Source organism: Manacus candei, unplaced genomic scaffold, assembly GCF_025592945.1.
Source record: "Manacus candei isolate 608988 ecotype Guabito, Panama unplaced genomic scaffold, ASM2559294v1 h1tg000160l, whole genome shotgun sequence".
Taxonomy (NCBI): Eukaryota; Metazoa; Chordata; class Aves; order Passeriformes; family Pipridae; genus Manacus; species Manacus candei.
This window is the reverse complement of record NW_026138208.1, coordinates 490,905-510,155: the sequence shown is the minus strand read 5'-3', so window position 1 is coordinate 510,155 and position 19,251 is coordinate 490,905. Positions and strand designations below refer to the sequence as shown.

At 35.4% G+C, this 19,251-nt stretch overlaps 1 protein-coding gene across 3 annotated transcripts in view; it reads left to right on the top strand.

The window, feature by feature from the left end:
* The window catches only part of CACNA2D1 (calcium voltage-gated channel auxiliary subunit alpha2delta 1), a 330,506-nt gene extending 311,989 nt beyond the window's left edge, over positions 1-18,517 (top strand). For all 3 annotated transcript variants that reach the window (XM_051772865.1, XM_051772864.1, XM_051772863.1), the window contains 5 exons: positions 247-302; positions 446-575; positions 1,914-2,026; positions 5,191-5,273; positions 13,930-18,517. In XM_051772865.1, the coding sequence (XP_051628825.1) occupies positions 247-302; positions 446-575; positions 1,914-2,026; positions 5,191-5,273; positions 13,930-14,046 (499 nt within the window). In that variant the 3' untranslated portion in view covers positions 14,047-18,517. The remainder of the gene's footprint in view (positions 1-246; positions 303-445; positions 576-1,913; positions 2,027-5,190; positions 5,274-13,929) is intronic.
* Positions 18,518-19,251: the final 734 nt, after the last annotated feature.

Here is a 19,251-nt window from a genome sequence, read left to right as displayed (position 1 = left end):
ACAAGTTATAGTAAATCTTGACAGTAGAATAAAAGATTAGTATGAAAGACCTGTGAGAATGCATGAAGAGAAAAACAGAGTCAAACTGTAAGTTTTAAAGAAAGACAGCTTTAATAACAGGCAAAAGTGTAAAAAAAAAAAAGATTTTATTTTTAATAACTCGTATTTGACTAGTTTTCAAGTATCCATTAAATACATAGAAGAAAAAGAGCCTTTAATGAATACATGTTGTCTTTCTGTGTTCAGGTCTATCTTACAGCAACTGTTTTTGAGCTTGACTTTTCCACGGTTCCTTGAAGCAGGTAAGTCAAGAGAATGTTAAAGAGTCAACTTTGAGTGAAGTAGAAGGTAAGAACCTAGGCTGGGAGCCATATTTGGATCTCCCCATTATGTCTGTGACTTTAATTGTCATTGTTTATTTATTTTCTTGTTTTCTTTATGTCAGCTGATATGGAAGATGATGATTTCGGTGCTGCTCTGCCTAAAACAAGCTGCATCACTGAGCAAACTCAGTATTTCTTTGAAAATGATGATAAATCCTTTGGTGGGATTGTAGACTGTATAAACTGCTCCAGGTAAAATTTCTTCAATGTAAATAACAACTTTGGAATTGTCATTTATTTTACAAAAGATAATGACACTATTATAAGAACAAAAAATATATTTTGGATTAATTTCACCAAACTTACATAACCAAGACAGAGAAGTGTATAGGCAGATAAATTACATTCCCTTTGTACCATTGAGAATGAATTTGAATTCTAACAATTAAAGAATCGTAGAAATACTCTAGTCAATTTTTTGGTTTATAGTCTCTATATGCTTCATGAAAACTGTATTTCTATCTCTGCTACAACTTGATTTTTTTAAATTTATTATGTCAACCTAAAAGCATTCTGCAGTATTCTGAGGGATAAAATTTTCTTTAATCTGGTTATGTATTGAAATTTTTGATGGTTAAGAAGATTATGCAATTTATCTTCTAATTTACCTTCTATTCAATAGTGCTTATGATTTAAGAGCTGTGAGTCTTATAAAGCAAACAAAGCTATTTTATTTTGTGATTAAAAGAATTACTCTTCAGGCTCTATATGCCTATTCAAGATGATGTTCAATATTATGTCAAAAAATTGGACACTTCAGAAACATAGCAGTTTGGACCTTGCTCTGTGTTTCATACAAGAGCCTGCTGGTTTTTGCATGCATTTTGAACTTCTGAAAATATCTTAGAAATTAGAATTAACAGCCAGATTTCAAACTCCTTGAAGACAATATTTCAAACCAGGAAAGAAAGACAGAGGACATCCGAGAATGGTGAATACAGACAAAACACGCAGACATTTTTCACACTTCCCTAAATCCTGTTCCATGTTGCTAGTATTTGTTGGTTTTATTTATAAATTGTGGATGACCCTACTAACTTAAAGACTTTTTGTGGAATTATATGGACATGAAAATACAACAAATACATATCTAATACATATCCAGTACATACCCTAAACCTTTCCCTCACCCTTTTACAGACAGGTTTATGTGCTGGGGTTTTGCTTGTTTGTTTTTGTGGTTGGGGGTTTTCTCAGTGTTAATTGATGCTGAACCGATGTTATTTCTCAGTACAGCTACTGCGGCAGAAGTACAGAACTAGCTATTAACTCAATTAAAGTAATTTTATACTCTTTTCCATTTTTTCCACTAACAAGTCTAGTTGAAAGAGAGTACCATGGAAATGTCGAAAAGATTACAAAATTTGTTATAAATGTTTCTTGCTGTTTGTTAATGAAAAAGATAAACAGTAGCAGGCAGACTGACTCTGTGAAGCTGTATTATTTTTTTATTCCAATACTGTGTCTCCTTCTCAAATATGAATTTTCTTTCTTCATTTAAACATAGGGTTTTGTTGGCTTTTTTTCCAGACTTTATCATGCAGAGAAGATTTCAAACACCAATCTAGTATTCATTATTAGTGACAGCCAACTGCTGTGCCGCTCCTGTGACCCAAAGCCACTGATGCAAGCAGAGAAGCCGGGTATCCTTTAAAATCACATTATTTAATAGTGTGGATTGATTTTTGGCTATGGGATATTGGAATATATTTGGGGAAAAATGACCCGTTTATGTACATATTAGTAACATGGTATCCACTGGAATACTTGAAACAGCCGGTATTTGTGGATAATATCACAAATCATCTCAACCAGCAGTCATTGAGGTGGAGAGCAAAGCTGTTATTTGTGAGAACTTAGACAAAAGTGGGCTCCCAGGAACTTAATGAAGTTTCAAAAAGTCAGAGGCAAAGTCTTGGGCCCAAGACAGAATAATTACACACAGCTGGACAGGCTGGAGACAGAGCTATTAGGAAGACCTATGGAGAAAAGGGCCTGAGGTTCATGACAAACAAGTTGAACATGAGTTGGCACTGTGCCTTGCAGTAGAGGGCCGGTTGCATCCTGGGCTGTGATAGCAGGAGTGTAGTCAGCAGACTGGGAGAACTGATCCATCCCATCTCTTCAGCACTGCTGAGACAACATCCAGAGTGCTGTGTACTGTTCAGGGCTTCCCAGTACCACACTGAAATTCTGGAGGAAGTCTAGTGAAGGGCCACCAAAGAGGTTGCTGTCTAGAGCATAGAAAAGGCAAGGAGAGTCTGAGAGTCCTGGGTTTGTTCAGCCTTTAGAAAAGACAAGGGTATGTCTGTCTAGAGAAATAACAAAAACGGGCAATACCAAGATACGAGTGTTTGTTCATGAAAAGTTGAGAGGCTGCACCAATAGTTAATTGATGGAAGCATAACATGTACTCAGAACCAGTGACAACAGAGAATAACTCAGTGGGTTGCAGCATGGTACCAATAACACCAAGGTTGCAGGTTAGATCCTTGTAGGGGCCATTCACGTAAGAGCTGGACTTGATGGTCTTTGTGGGTCCCTTCCAACTCAGAACACTCTGTGAAATCTGTGAAACTGCTTACTTGTGGAAACTGCTTTAGCTACCAAAGGCTAGAGTTTATCCAGCTGCTGGCATAGTGTTTCTTCAGAGATGGCGGGAGACATAGGTGGCTTACATGCTAAGCAGAGTCCTTACAACACATGCATTAAAGTTAAAAGCCTGTGAAAAATTGTTCTAATTTACAACCACCTTCATGTCAATCTCTTTGCTTTAACCTGTTCACTGCAGTAGATACTATGGTGATGGAAATACATAAAACCAATATACACATATTGTAGGTCAGGAGAAATTCACCTCAGTCTTGCTCTGCAACACTGGCTCAAGGATAGCATGCCAGATTTACCATGGTGGTAAATCAAATCATAACTTGGACTATTATGATTGAATATGGAAACCAATTAGTAATACCTTTGTCCATGTCAGGAAGTTAGTTGAGACAACCTCTCCCATTTCTGAAAAAAAAGCAGATGGTAGTACAGATGATTTGTTTCTTTGGCACAAGCAATGCATTCATTGCCACATTAATAAAACTAGAATTCCATCTACGCTTGGACTGAAAAGGAAGTTACATTGGGGTGTCATCACAGAACTATGTAAACACAGCCTAATATTCTAATTGGCTTCAGTCCATGACAGTTTGATTAACTGTTACCACTGTCTGAATTTATGGACAGCTCTCATGATAGAAAATGAAGCAGGTTTGATGGGAAATGGGCACATGACTTGCATTTTCCTGTGGGGTAAAACTCGTAGAAAGCAGTAAATGACCTCAAATGGCAACCAGAGCAGCTGGGTGGTCTTATATTGACTAAATGGACTATTTTATTTTTTTTCCAACTATGCAGTACTAAGTTATTCTCTCTTTTCTGTAACTGAGGTACATTGTGAAATGCAGATGTAGCATAGCATCACCCAAGCAGACAGAATGACCTTTGGGTGCTATTCAGATAGTTATTATTACACTTTGCTTCCTTTTGGCTGGTACAGCTTTGCTTGTACTCATTGTCTCTTAGGATATTTCCATGTTTCTACTTCCCTTTCAGTTGGGCCATGGCAGAGAAAATGGGAGGTGAGTCTGATAACATCTGCATGAAGGCAGATGTGGGTCTGTAGAGCTAAATTCCCCATCCTCTTCCCTTCTCTTGTCCTTGGTCTCTCTACTTATTGCACTGAAGCTGCTGTAGCACACCATGGTATTGCATAACTAAGATTGCTTCAGGTGTAAGTTAGAGCTACTAAGATAAGTAAAGTTTTGACGCTAAGTTTTTTAAAACACTCTAGTTTAGCTTTTATGTGTGTATACCTACAGTGGAATTAAAAAAAAATCAAAACAACACACTGAATGGTAATATAAGCAGGTTTCACCAGAACGCAGTTTTGCATTTTATCACACCCATGCCTTTCAAGACTGCTGCAATGACTGGAGCCCCTTGTTAGCCAGTGGCACATATGAAGTACAGTATTTGCACTTAAATATCAAAAATTACAGGTTTCAGAGATGTAAGATAAAGCAGTATCTCATGTTTACAGTTAGCCAATTAGTAGTGTGTCACTGCTCCCACTTCTCTCCTGATGTTCTGTCGTTAGTATGGACAGCATTTTCCCTGTCTGCTTCATCACTGAAATGCTAATGAGATCTCATTAGTTTTTCTGTCATTTACCATCAAAGCCTACAGTGGGATGATCTTTTCTATATTTGGGGTAATATAAGTGTACACATAAGAGATCCAGTCATTTTTATAGGTTTTCACTGCAATGTTCAACCTGTATATAGCATTAATTTTCCAAACAGGTTTCCTTGCTTTTACTATGATCTTCATTTCAGCAGAATAACTTAGAGGTAATATAACCTATAACCAATCAGTACCATTGAAAGTCTATTACTTTATGAAATATTTTCTTCAATATTTATGCAATGATAAGAAAAGCAATACAGAAAATGTTAAAAGAATGCAGCTTTTATTTTTTTCTGTGTATAGTTCTGAAAATACTCATTCTAAAAAGTTATGCAGGATGTTTATTTTCTTGATTAAAACAGTGTAAGAAAAAGGGTATTTCATTTTGATTTATCTGGAGAGTTGGGTTGGTTTTCTTCAAACAAAGAACTGTGACTATTGATGTTTATTTCAGTACTATCTGAATTAGCATAAATCTTCTCTTGTGCCATGAAAATAAAAACAGAATGTCAATCCTGCTGATGTATGATGCACGAAAAACAGCCATGCTCCTTAACCAGAGAAACAGATGAGGGGCCAAATCCTTGTGAAATGGTCAAACAACCTCGATACAGAAAGGGTCCCGATGTCTGTTTTGATGAAGCCAAACAGGTAAAATTGAACTTGTTAGACTTTAGGACTATCTTTAAAGACAATTGTAGAGCTGTTTTAGAAGAGTAGTGAAAACTGTGTTTAAGCATACCTTGGTGCCTGGTAACCTATATATCACTAAACATACTGTTCACTCTAGACCATAGTCACTCTATTTCAAATATCCCATTATTAACATAAAATTAGCAGCTGCTTTCTTATCTGGCTTTCCTATAATCATTGTGCTTTCACACATAATTCTCACTGAAAAGCCAAAACATCAGTGAGCATAACACTTGGTCTCTATGTGGTGCTGTGAAGTTCAGTTCTTCAGTGGATTTCACAAGTACACGATAATCCTAGTTTAAAAGTAGTATTTTTATAATAATGTTTCCAAATATTATTTAAGGTGTTGTTAAATGATTAAGAATGTTATATGTGGTTTAGGATTTGTTTCTAATTCTGCAAATTGTATTACCCTTAGGTCATATTCTTAACAGGTATATAAGTGCATTGCTTTACTAAAATCACTAAAATTGTTCTGTTTAGTACTTCCTGTATTGCATTGAAGTTTTGAAGGCAAAAAATTATAACTGTGCCACATATCTAAATTATTTTGAGTATGCTTTTCCCCTTACCTTTCAAAATACTGTATGAAAGAGATTATGATGAATTTAAATTGTTCAGAATAAATTTCAAGACAGAAAGTGCTGCACATGAAAGTGCCAGGCATTAGATACAATAGATATTTTTAAAATTCATCTTTAGTCCCTCATGCAATTTCTGCAAAGGAAAGATTGTCCCAAATTAATGCAGTTAGTTGGCTATAACTTCTGTATACCAAGTCATGTTTCAGTGTGCTCTGCTTTTCCTGTAAGGAAATACTACTGAGATGTCAGTAGTATTAAAAAAAAAGTTGATATTCAATACATTTGTTTCTAGTAACCAAATTTTGTTTTAAAAAGGAAGTCTTCTTACTGGCCAGTAAAGATTAAATAAAGTTGAAAAACCATCCAAAAGCTATTTGGCCATTGTGAATATTCCAAATGCTCCTAATATGATTGTGTGTGAAAGTACAACTCTTGCTCACTAGCTTGATGTGCTGATCAGTGTGTAAGTCATGTGTTTTGTAACAGTGGATTGTTTTGGTTAAGTTTATTTGCAAAATTTGCTGTGAATCTCTTGCTCTTGGGTGGATGCTTTCACATTAACTCTGCTAACTGCCAGCAATCTGCATGATATCTCATCTTGTATGTCTTTTTTTCTGTGTTTTCTTTCCTTTCCTCTACTTGCTACTTTGCCCGTTATTAATAGGATCAGCCTATATGCACAACGAGTCGTGCCTCTGCCATGACGTCCGCTCCTATCTTCATTTTTCTGCAAGTTTTCATGTGGTGTGGATGGTCAGTTACTTTCTCTAATTTTTTGTTTTGTCCTTGGCTTAAAAAATTAGCAGACTTTTTTACTTACTGAACATACAAAAGAAAACAGAATGAAGCAAGTCCCAAAAGCAACAATCTGGAGCAAATTACTATTGCAATATTAAGGGAAATTAAATGTGAAAAAACCCTGTCTGGAGCCTTATAAATCACAATTACTGAACACAAGAGCCTCTCCCATAGCACAGACAAAGATGAGGGAACCTGTTGGGTTTATATGGTTGGCTCTTTGAGATTGCGCGTGTATCAGCTGAGTACGTGTCATTCCCTTCTAAGCATTTTTGGTTTGTCCTTGTTGAAATGAACAGAAGAAAAGTTTCTACACAAAGATAAAAAGTAAATAGAAGAGACTGCAATACCTGTGAAAATAAAGCTTTACTTAGGAATAGCAAGGATGAGTACTCTAAGTGCTGCTATTGAGAAGAGTAAGGAGTTTTCACTGCATTCAAATGAACACAACAGTTAATGATGGACGATAATATTGTGCATCAACCTATTTAACTACGTGGGTAAGGCCTGTATGTTGACCTAGTGCAGACTCTGGAGTTCACAGCAAAAGCCTTGGCAATTAGACTGTGTTGAATTTAATGGTGTGGGACTGTGTCACTAGCTACTGTGATAGCAACATGTCTGCAAGAGAACCGCTGAGATAAGGAGCATAAAATTCGTGACTGGAGGGGTCTCTGATCAACATTATTGCTCTGAAAACCACTAGAGGGAGATACTCACATGCCTATCAAAGTAAAGCCAACTGAAAGGTAGAACTGGAAGCTTAGGGGCATTTTTCAAAGTTAGTGTAGTAAAATATTGAAAATTGTAGCAATTTAGAAAACCCATTTTCTCAATAATGTATATTCTCTTTGAAATTAAGGGAAGGTTCAATTATTATCACTTGAACAACAGTGAAAAAAATCTTAAAGTTCAGTTTAACAACTGTATTTGAGTAATTTTGAAGTTTCCTATTCTGTATTTAAATGATCTAATTTCTAACAAACTTAGGAACTTGCACAACCATGGTGGAAGGTTGTAAGAAAGGGTAAAAGTCCCTTCCCCTAAGCCAGTGGTATTTCACTTTAAAGTCTAGATTAATATCTCATGTTCTTATTCATGCAATTTGCTCTGCAAGTAACCTTCTTTTAATTAAAAAACTACTGTCCAATGTACATAAAACAGCAAAGACTCACCTTGAGCTGAATTCTTTATGCCCAAAATGGACTTTCTGCTTAAGATGGGAAACCCACAGAATATAATTTTAGCTGATAGACTTTTGGCAGCAGAAAGTTTATAGAGGTAATTTTATTAATCCATCTTGTTTTTAATAACTTTGTGATTTTGGAAATGGGTTTTTTCTGGACATTAATCTGTGTAGTTTTATTAAAATCACTGAAGCCAACATAGATACAAACCGCTGCCCAGGTTCAATAACGTGATGAGTTTTTTTTTTTTCCTTTTCATCAAGGATAACAAAATAGTCATTATCACTGCCTTGAAAGGCTTAGTCTTACTTTGTACATGCACACTGGTTTTTTTGCTATGCCTCAAAGTAAAGAAAAATACTGTATAGGTTTTTAGCCCCTACTGTGAATGTCTTACTCCCATCAACTTCCAGAAACATGGGAGCTTTGAGGGTTATTAGCAGACCAGACAATTGGATATATCTTGATGGAATAACCTATGTCCCTGATCTGTGCATGGGTAGCTATACAGCTTTGACAGCTTTGTATTGAAGTCCAAACAAAGGAGGGTAACACAAAATTTATGAAGGACCATGCATTGGAATTGGAAATGACTCTTGAGTAAAAGCAAAGGTCTTGTCCATGCAATATGAAGCATTTAAAATATATGCTTTTAAAAGGTACAACTTTGAGGTGATCAACTGACATCGAAGGCCAGATCAGAAGCTCTTTGGCACATATTGTTGTTTTACCATTTTATAAGTCATTGTAGCACAAAAGGTTCTGATGAATTATTATGGTTTACAGGCAAAATTTTAGTACATTAAATAGTTCTAGTGCACTTCTAAAGGACTAAAAAGTATATAGGCTTAACATGTATGTATATATGTATTTTTAGTTCCATGTGTATTTTTAAAATTTTGGACTGGCACTGTCTTCAATTAAATGTTCATATATAACAATGAATATGTGGGCTTGATACTTAACAATGAATATATGGGTTTGTAAAAGCATTCATTTCCATTCTGAAAGTGCTGAATAATTTTCACAGTGTGTGATGTAAAATAATCCCATCTAGAGTTATCATAGTAAAGTATGACATGAAGGAGATGACACTTAGATTTGACACTTCTCTACCTCAAGCATGCCAGGAAATTTGACATGTGATTTATTAATGCAAGAAATTTCTTATACACTTCTGATGAAATGAAAGTGGCTAAAGATGATTCTTTCCAATTTCTTCTACAATTCTCTCTCTCTTCAAAGAGAAATGATATACAGACTATTATTTTGGGGACAACACAGGAAACACATCCCTAACTGATCTATTATTGAGGATTTTTGTATGATTTATGTAATGGGCTGGAAAATTTCAGTGAAAGTGCTTAAAAATAGTTCAGTGTCTAATGGCACTAGCAGAGGTAAAGGTAATGTAAAGATAGGATAAAATAATGCTATGTACCTTTGTTATAAGATACTTTAGAAGAAATCTCAAAAATAACATATACATGTAATAGTTGAGAAGTTTTCTTAAAGCTCAAGAATAGGGGAAGTGTTTTCGAAAAAGGCATTTTTTGAAAAAGACCATTCAGAACTGATGTTTTTTCTCAATCTGGTTTTAAATTAATGATGGAATCTCAGTAATTTCCATGAAACTGTTGATTTCTTTAATTCATGTAAATTGCTATATAATCAGACTTTCTCCTCTTTTCTTATACCGTTTTATTTTATTTTTTTTTCATTTCCTCTAGTTTTCAAAACAGTAAAAGCACACAAGGAAATTACAATGTTCAATGCTAGGGAGAAAAAAATTAATTTAGGTAGGATTTACTGTACCTTCTTTGCCACTACTATTTTTGTCTTGGCTTAGGGCACAAAAGAATAACTGATTCCAGAGGCAATATTTAGAAATTGTTCTTGAGAGAACTGCTGGTTTACCACTGCAAATTGGTCTACAAACCGCAGAAATTCAATGTGGCTTTGATCAATATGAGGTTAAAATCTCCCTGACCTTTAAATATATGTATAAACCTTGGATACTTTTGCATGTTACAGTTTAATACTGTCATTCATAATAAGAAGAAGCCTCTCCTTCATGAGGCTTTCAAGACATTCTCTATTATTGTTAATAGTGAATCCCTTAAAAACTGCTCTGTGTAGTCCTAGAGAGAAGCAAAATTTCGATCCAATAGGAACATTGTATGACTGTTGAATGTAAGAGCAGTGATCATAAATTGCAATGTAGTTAAAACAAAATCTCAAAGAGCAAATAGAAATAGACCACAGAATGGAGATGTTTTGGGTTTTTTTTCAAATACGTATAGTGGTAGGATTAATTTATCAATGTAATGTACCTAATATTTAGTCTAATACAGAGGTGACATGTAAGATAAATACTGTATAATTCAGTATGTGGAGGCCTATCTACTCTGTATCCATACTGGATGCCATTTTTGCTGTAAAGAGGTTTTCCCCTTCATGTTATGCACAGTTTTGTTTAAGACCTTCAATTTACTTCTTATTTAATCTCCAGACATCTCCCCTCTTTTGAAAATGTTTAAATCTCCTGCTTTACTTTTGACTATTGCTTCAAAGAAGACTTCTCTAAGTAATTTCAATGATAAGAAATCCTAAATACCAAAAGGTAACACTGAGTGCTGTTTATTGAATTCATGTGAGAGGAAACCTTTACCAATAATTCTGTTTTTTAATGGTAGTCACTGTGAGGAAGATGCAACAGGGTTATTTTTAGGTGCTTTGAATAGAAATAAAGCTTCATGACAAGACATAATGCAGATGCAAATAGTGACAGAGCCAAACTAAATAAACCAGAAAGTTCAATGCATCTTGAAATCTTAGCATCCTACTCCAAATCTGTGCAGAAGAGTTCACTTAAGGCTTCCTTATTGACAAGAAACCTCAGGAATTTTGAACTTGTAGAGTGCGATCAACCAGAAAAAAAAAAAAAAAAAAAAAAAAGCAAAATTAAAAACACACAAAAATCTAAACCAAAACTATAGAACTAAATTATAAAGCTATCACATGACAGAGACATATCCGGAAATGGCTGCTGTTGATAAAGAATGGCAACTAACATGAGCTATTGGCTTTAGGACAGAATGAGTTTTTGTTTCTTTCTAAGGAATTTTTGGGTCTTGTTTGGTTTTTTGGGTTTTATTTTACATCCAAGTTTCTAAAGGAGACTCTTGGTGAATATTATAATTCCTGATAAGGTATTGAGTATAATTTGTCTGCTTTATCTGATTTTCCATATATTTTTTCCCAACTGATTCTGATTTCTCTGACCTCCTTGCTTTGAAGAATGCACCGTGTATAGAGGGAATACCATTAAAGTTTTCACCAATTAAAACTGACACAAAGAACTCATTGAAGTTCTTCGCTGTGCCCTATAATGCCCAGATTCCCTCTTTACACCTCTGTTATGAAGCAGTTGCCCTAACCTCATATTTCCTTCGTGCTTTTGTTTTAGTAAAAAATTTCTACTATAATTTTCAGCATATTCTGCAGGAAAGTCATAAAAAATTATTTATCAGCCCTTCTAATTTTCTTGTTTATATTTAATCTGTCATTTTTATGTACTTTGCTGTTCCTGTTGAGTAAACTTGATTTCTTAAATACCAACCTTTTCTCTATGACAGTGTACTTAAGTTCCCTACTGATTCATGCAGGGATGTTTCTTTGGGTTTTGGGTTTGGTTATGTGTTGGGTGGTTTTTTTGGTAAAGGGTGGTGGTGGTGTGTTTTCATTTGTTTTGGGATTGCACTTTTGTGTGTGAGTGGTGTGTGATTGATTTTTCTAATTGCGGCATTAATTTTACCTAGTTATCTAATTCAATATTTCTAAATATGCTTCTGGACCCTTGTAAGGAATTTGCTTTTTGAGATGATGCTTCTAGGTCTGTTTGGCTTTTTCCTTGCTTTCTGTTTTTGTTTGTTTGTTAAGGTTTTTTCTGTTTTCTTGAGTTTGAGGTTTTTTGGGTTTGTTTGGGGTTTTTTTAACTGCTTTTGGTAATTTTCAGGTGGTTACCTTTCTTTAAGTTAGTATCTCCTATTTTGGATTTGTTTGGCCTGATCTTTCATACAAAAATGCTAAATCCTATTGCATCATGGTCTACAGAGCTACTAGGGCTATACAGAGCAACTCCACTAATAATTTTTAACAGGGCCCTGTGCACCCCTAAAGATTTAAAGACTGTTTGTCCCAAAAGCCATTTGTCATATCTGAAAATGTGATCTCTACACCTCTCTTTGATAAGGTTTCGATCCAATCTTTATGTGCCTTCTCCAGTCTCATATAACATTGATATTGTCCCTCTGACTGGGTGGTCAGCAGTGCAATTCTAGTATTACTTTTTTTATTATCAGACTCTGAAATATCTTACCTACAGAGATTCCATCACACTTCCCTTCTCCTGTAAGATTTTTATGTTGTTGCATTTTGTACTATCCTTTACGTAGCACCCTTCTGCTGCATGTCCTATACTGCCATTCTTGTAAAGCCTGACAATATTCTGTGCTACTGATAACTGTCCTTCCACCAGGTTTCTGATATGTATATTATTTTGGGATGGTTCACTGATGAGTGATTGTCATTCCCCCATCTTGATTTTATGTTCCTAGCACTGGAAGGTTTTGATTAAGGATGTGCCAATCAATTAAAGATGGTTTAATGACCCTTCCTTATTTATCCTGCTTGTGTTCTTTTTAGCTCCACACTGACCCACTCTCCTGCCCCCAACCTTTTCTGAGGTACATTGAGTATTCATTACATATCAGTCTGAACCAGGAGCTGTTTCTTGCTGGTTGGTTTTCCTCCGATTTTTGTTCTGAAATAACTTTTATTTCTGTGCCAGAAGCCAGATGCTGTTACTGTTCAGATGCAGTTGTCTGTCCTTCCCTGAACGTGTTGCTCCTGTTAAAGAAGTTTCCCTAATTGCTAATATACCTAAGTCCCTTCCCGTCTACGCTGTTTTCTTGTCCTTGGAGGCTTGGAATCTCTTGGGAAATGGAAATCGTCTTTTTATACTATGGTACAGAATACAGTGAAAACAAGAGAAAGACCAAGTATTTTTAGCCTTCAGAGCTACCCATGAATCCTGGGCTCAGCAGACAAAGAAATGGGGGGATTGCTGGAACATTGTCCTGGTGTTTTAGGCGCTAACCACAGTTTCTATCAGTCCTGAGAAACAAGGTGTAAGATGGTACAGGCTCCAGAACAGGTATCAAATATATTTCAGCCAGACTAATGAATAAGTCCGTAATGTGAAAAGTATTATGCATTATAGGCAAAGTGGAACCAAAGAACAGCAATGAATGGTAGAAAGGAATGAGGAAAAGAGGTGTGTGATTGCTGTGTGGCATAAGGAATAGTAGGGTCCACTGATGCATGAGAGAGCAGTGCAGCTCAGAGTGAGCCCTCAAAGGGGAGCATGTCTTCTCTACTGAACTGCATCAAACATGTAAGAAAACATGCTAGGAAATTTGGTTCTCCTACTTGAATAGAGCATAAGAAACAAAAAGAATTTTCATTCTCTTTGATCATACCTTCACCTGCAGACCATATTCATTTTGATGTGCCATCATTTGATGAAATGGACATAAACATATTTTGGTATTTGTTTTCTAATCTTGAAAAGTTATCTGTTATTCTGTCTTTCCTCACAATAAAGTGATACTCAGAGTCTTACAATTGATGTAATTTTAAGGAATATAAATGGGGTTTTCTGGGCCCCCCGGATATATCCCATAGCATTTCTTGATTGATGGTGTAAGTATCTCACCTAGTTCATAAGTGACTGTAGTAAACCTTGAAAGTATTTGATTCTCCCATGCTAATGGTTAAAATAATAGTGCCACCCTTTGTATCAAAAATCAGACAAACTTTCAGGAATTATTTTACTGTTGTGTCAGCAAAATAACGTATATAAGACCAAAAATGATGCCTCAATGATAGTTCAAAATGTTGCAAACTAAACTGTAGATTACTTCTTAGGAAAATTCATTGTAATTAGTGTTAAATGATTTCTTCTTTTCTTGTCGACAGGAAGATTCGGCTGACTGTGGTGGTGCCTCTGGTCTGAGTCCATCACTGTGGTCCATGGTAGGAATTCAGCTGGTCCTGCTTTGGCTGTTATCTGGCAGCAGACACTGCCAGTTATGACCTCGCTAAACCAAAAGCTACATAACTTAATCAAGACCCGGCCAAAACGATAGCCTCAGTTTCATTGTAGAAGGGGTCAGCTATTCAGACAGCAGCAGAACAGCAGCGCTCGTGTCTGGTGATCAGTCGTTGTGAGATTCATAAAGGCGCCCACGGTGGCTGCATGTTGGAGTGTCGGATCCTTAAACGTGTGTGAATGCTGCATCATCTATGCCATCCGAGCAGACTTCTGTATGTGCTCCATTGGGGAAATCTAAATTCTTTTCTGTTTGTTTGTTTGTTGTTGTAATCTTGATGACTTCATGTAAAAGGGCTCCCCTAACAATGGCTTACGTTTATGATTTTCATTTCTTTTAAGCTTTGGATATCTTGAAGATTTATATTCTTTTACATGAACAGTTATTTAAAAACAGAAAAAAAAAAAAAAAAAGAAAAAAAATGTTGTCCCCAGTATATGTTACTAGCACCATGATGGCTGCTTTGAACATCAGTTTTGTCCAAACTAGTTGAGTAAAATGAAAATATTGGCCAATTTTCATTAGAAGTTCAGCATGATTGAAATGTTTCATGATGAGTGGTTTATTCTTCCGAAATGAATCATGCAGCCAGCTAAGTTTTGGTAGGTCGATGAATTGTATGTAGGAAGGAAAGAAGGGAAGGAAGAAGAAAGCAAGAAGAAAGGAAGAAAAGGAGAAAACTACTGTGTTTCAAAATACAAAGGTGCTGGAGAGTTTAACTAAAAAGTTATTTTCATCTTAAATTTGGTGTCATCTTCTGTCAGAAAAAATGTTAATTTCAACATAACATTCACCTTTTTACAATGCAGTTGCATATAAAGCTAGTAGAATCATTCAAAGGCTGAAACAAAAATGCTTGTGAATAAAAAATGTCTTTGTGATATTTGAACGTTGGTTTCCAAGGGTATTTTGCATGATGATGATGCTATGTTATTGTTTTCAGTTTGTTTTCTTTGATGGTAGAGTATAGTTCATTGAAAAGGTAACTGAGTGATTCTTTTATTGTGTGAGAAACTGAACATTGCAATGTGTTGCAATCAAATCATATTAAATTATATTATGAAACAGAGCTCTGAATATACTGTGCAATGAAAAAGCTGAGAAAATAGGGTAAATATAGCTATTGTAACAAAAGGGTTGAGTTGGATTTTTTACAGAATAGTGATCTCACATAAAAATCTGTGTACAGATATTTTAAGTATATAAAAATGAGATTTAACACATTTATTTTTGGAAGTATATGTTCTCTAAAGTTCATATCAAGTTCCCCCTTTGTTTCCTTCATATATAACCACCCCTAATATTAAAACTTCTGCTGTTGCTATTTATTATTGAAAATAGCATATTTAACAGCAAAATGTCCTGGTTGCTGTGATTAGAAAAAATATAAACAAAAGGGGAGCCTTGAATCTATATGTATGCACATTGATACTTGATTGTGAATAATAACTTTAGAAGTTGTTTTTATACAACCTCATTGGTGATACAGGTTGGTGCAGTAAATTACAATATTACAGTGTAGCATAGTGTTGATGCAAAATATGATTTGCGCTTTTTTTTTCTAAGTTTTCAAAACTAAACAGTATTGCAAGACAGCTAAACCAATGAATGTGCAACTCTGCTGGTATTGTACAGTTCTGCTAACAACTGCAATATGCAAATATTAACATGGCACAATACACTAGCTCTTTAAAAAAATTATAGAATGCAAAGCATTGGTATGTATATGCTGGCAATTGATTGATATAATTTTGATCATGCCAAAAGCTTAAAAAAATGATTGGACATGCATTAATATCCTATGAAAACTGAAGAAACTCCTCAAAGCCATGGCATGGCTTGAAAGATCAGACATCTACTGTACTTGTACTCATGGCTGGTTCATTGTTTCTCATGTACCTTGACTCCAGCTATGTATTTTCTCATGTTTGGGAACACAGTGAGTGAGGAAAAATAAATCATGACCTTTTATTCAGTGATCAAATTTAACTTTTTTAAAAAAATATCTCTAATAATGTCATGGATGACTTCAGGTCCTCCTCAGGGAAGGTGAGCTAATGTTGATAATATGGGTGAAGATAAACTTGAAGCTCTTCTTTTCAGTCATATTGCTGTACTTCTCTTCACCCTGTCACCAGTCACCACCTGATACAAAAATTGGTTTAAGTGTTTTTAATGCCAAGACTGCATCCTGTATTTTTCCTTGACGTGATCAATTCACATTTTATGGGAAGAACAAGTTTTGTAGGAATAGGCCAATACTTACTGCATTCATAGCTTTTACTCTAAGGTTAGTTAAAATACACATTTGTTTGCATTTTGCTCTTTTTAATTCTTGAAAGATTGTTAGTATATTAAGTTCTCTATAGTTTTCATTTAGCTTCCCAAAAGAAACCCTTCATGGACAAGTTACACTATTTAACACTGGCAAGGGTTGTGCTGGCAAGGTATATTTGAAGTTACTAAACTTTTTATTAAAATCTGTAGGCATAAAAAGAGAAGGCACAAAGTCATGGTTCCACAGAAAACGTATGTGGGTCTTGCTCTCAACCCACTTCCCTTAAATTACTCAAATGCAAAAGGAGGGAGAAGCTCTTACCGTGCAGACACATAGCCCTCTTGGGTGATCCAAAGAGGAAAATGTCCTTTGTTCCTCTCCTCTGCCCCTCTATATGACCTGGAGAATAATGTTTCTTATAAACACTTAGCCTTCCAGTCACAATACCCATCTAATTAAAAATTCAAGATCTGACTCTCTGTCCCCATAAAACTCAATACTTTAAAAAATATTATTGTAAATACTTTAAAGTTTTATATTAGAATATCCAAGTGATGGTCAAGATTTTAAAATACACTACCCTGATATCTGCAAATTCCAACACACAGATGGAAAATGCAATGTGAATTTTGGCTATCACAAAATGTGAACACCAGTCGATAGAAATAACTCACATAAATAAATACAAATTCTCATGCAGAAGGGTGTCCTTACCCTTACATAACGCATCATAGTTGTCTTCTCTTGTCTTCGAAAGAAGAAACTTGATCTTAGGCTTTAAATTGAGATATTTTCAAATTACAATATATTGTAAAAAATTGTAAGCCAGATAAAAAGCTCTGTTGATATTTGCTCAAATCCTTTAAATAGCATTAAGGGAACTGTTGGGATTGGTTCGGTTTACACAGAAGTCATGCAGCATATTGTATGTCTGACAAATAACCACCATATAAGTTGTCACAGTATGGTACTGTGCAAAACGTGATTTGAGGACTTAACATGAAAGGTTTCTTTTTAGTTTTTCATTTAAACAACCAGCATTACTGCCAAAACACTGACCGTGGTCCATATTTGTAACAGGTTTTTAACATAACATAGCAGGTTTGATTGACAATATTTTTAGGTCCTGTACCTTTAAGATTTTAGTATGATCTTTTTCATGTTTCTAATGCTTGAGGCTTTACTGCTTAACTTGACAAAAACAACAATGTTGCTGCCATTTGTAAGTTTTCCTACAATATTCCTTTTACTAACTTAAAAACTGGCCTTACTGGTTTTAAACAGGCAGTATCCCTTTTAAGTGACCTTCACAACCCAAGTGTTACTTGCTGTGGTTGAGAGTGTTTTGGTGTCACTGAAGAGACATTAAGACCTTTTGTTCTCATTAACACATAAGCTCAGAAAACTTCCTTAGTAAGAATTCCAAAACACCACCTCAGTCCCATTGAACCTTAAAATTCGGAACACCGGTTTTAAGTAGTGTATTAATGCCTACAAGGCACTGCAATGCACTCTGGTGTTTTTGGAATGTCGACTGACCGTGAAATCTTAATAACTCCTTCCTTAGGATAAATTTTACCCTATCTTCATCAGACATTCAAGCCTTTAGAAAAGGTCAGATTTATTATTATTTTGTTCATACCACAATGTTAATATTGTTAATACTCATTGTACACTATTGTAAAATATTCAAACAAAGTGTCTGAAAACAGTTCAAGAGTTTTGAAAAGTTAGCCTCACCCTCTTCCCAGCTACTTGCATCTGTCCTGTTTATGATTTAAAAGGAAAACATCATCTTGAAGATATATTTCACTGAGGCTAAAGGGATACTGTCTTGTTCAGATGCCATGAAATTGCGATTGTGATCTGACAAAACTGTCTTCTCTTCTTGTGTTGTATGGAATGTCTGGATCATGCTTTCTGGGATATTTTTATTGAAATGCTCAGTGTGCGTTTCTGCAGAAAAAGACTTGGTTGCTCTTACAAGGCAAGCAGGTCTTTCTCCCTTTTCTTGTGTTCTCTTGACACTTTTGTGGAACTTGACAAGCCTGGAAAAATAATTTTTTGTAAAAATTTGTACAATAATGATATAAAAAGTTTATAATCCTAGAACTGTTGTGTTAATTATTGTGCAAAAACAGTATATTCAGAATAAAAGTTTATCATTTAAAGTCAATGACTATTTTGATTGTTCACTCTGTATAATAAAAACTTGTAAATAAGAACCTACATTATTTACTATAGAGCCCTTCCCAAATCTTCGTTCACAAAGCCTAGCCATGACTTCTGAGTTTGCTATAAAATTGCACCCAAGTATTTGGAGAGAGCGAAGACAGTGACTTAACAGAGTTTTTCATAGGGTTCAGAAAAGGACGTGCAGCAAACCTTCATTTCTGCTTCATTGCGACTGTGAAAATTTCAAATAAAGTGGGGGGAAAAAATCTAACCAATGAAAACTGAGAGTCTGTAAAGCTCTAAGTAAAATCAGAATCTGCAAAGCATCTGAAGTATCCCTGTTGTCCGGAAACAATTGCTTTAGGAAGGGTTGCCTTTTCCTAACTTGTAAACTCTCATGGAGTCCAAGGGTTCATTCACATGGAGAAACAGAATAAAATCAGATGGCTCAGATGGGTCCCGCCCAAGTTGTTGCCCCACTTCTGACCAAGATTGCTGCATGATTTATGAGTCAGTTTCTGTACTGCTGCTGTTCTTAGCTAAGCATTATATTCAAAGTGGATCTATGTACCTTAATAAATAGGCTTGGGGTGTGCAGAAGGTACTTTGCTGGGTTTTCAAACTTCCTGCGGTGGCACTGCCAATCTCTGTCAGAAGAGCAGGGCAGAGGCTGCAAGTGGCAACTGTTTTAGAAGCCTGATTTTAATCCTTGGCTGCATATGTGTCACAGCCCAG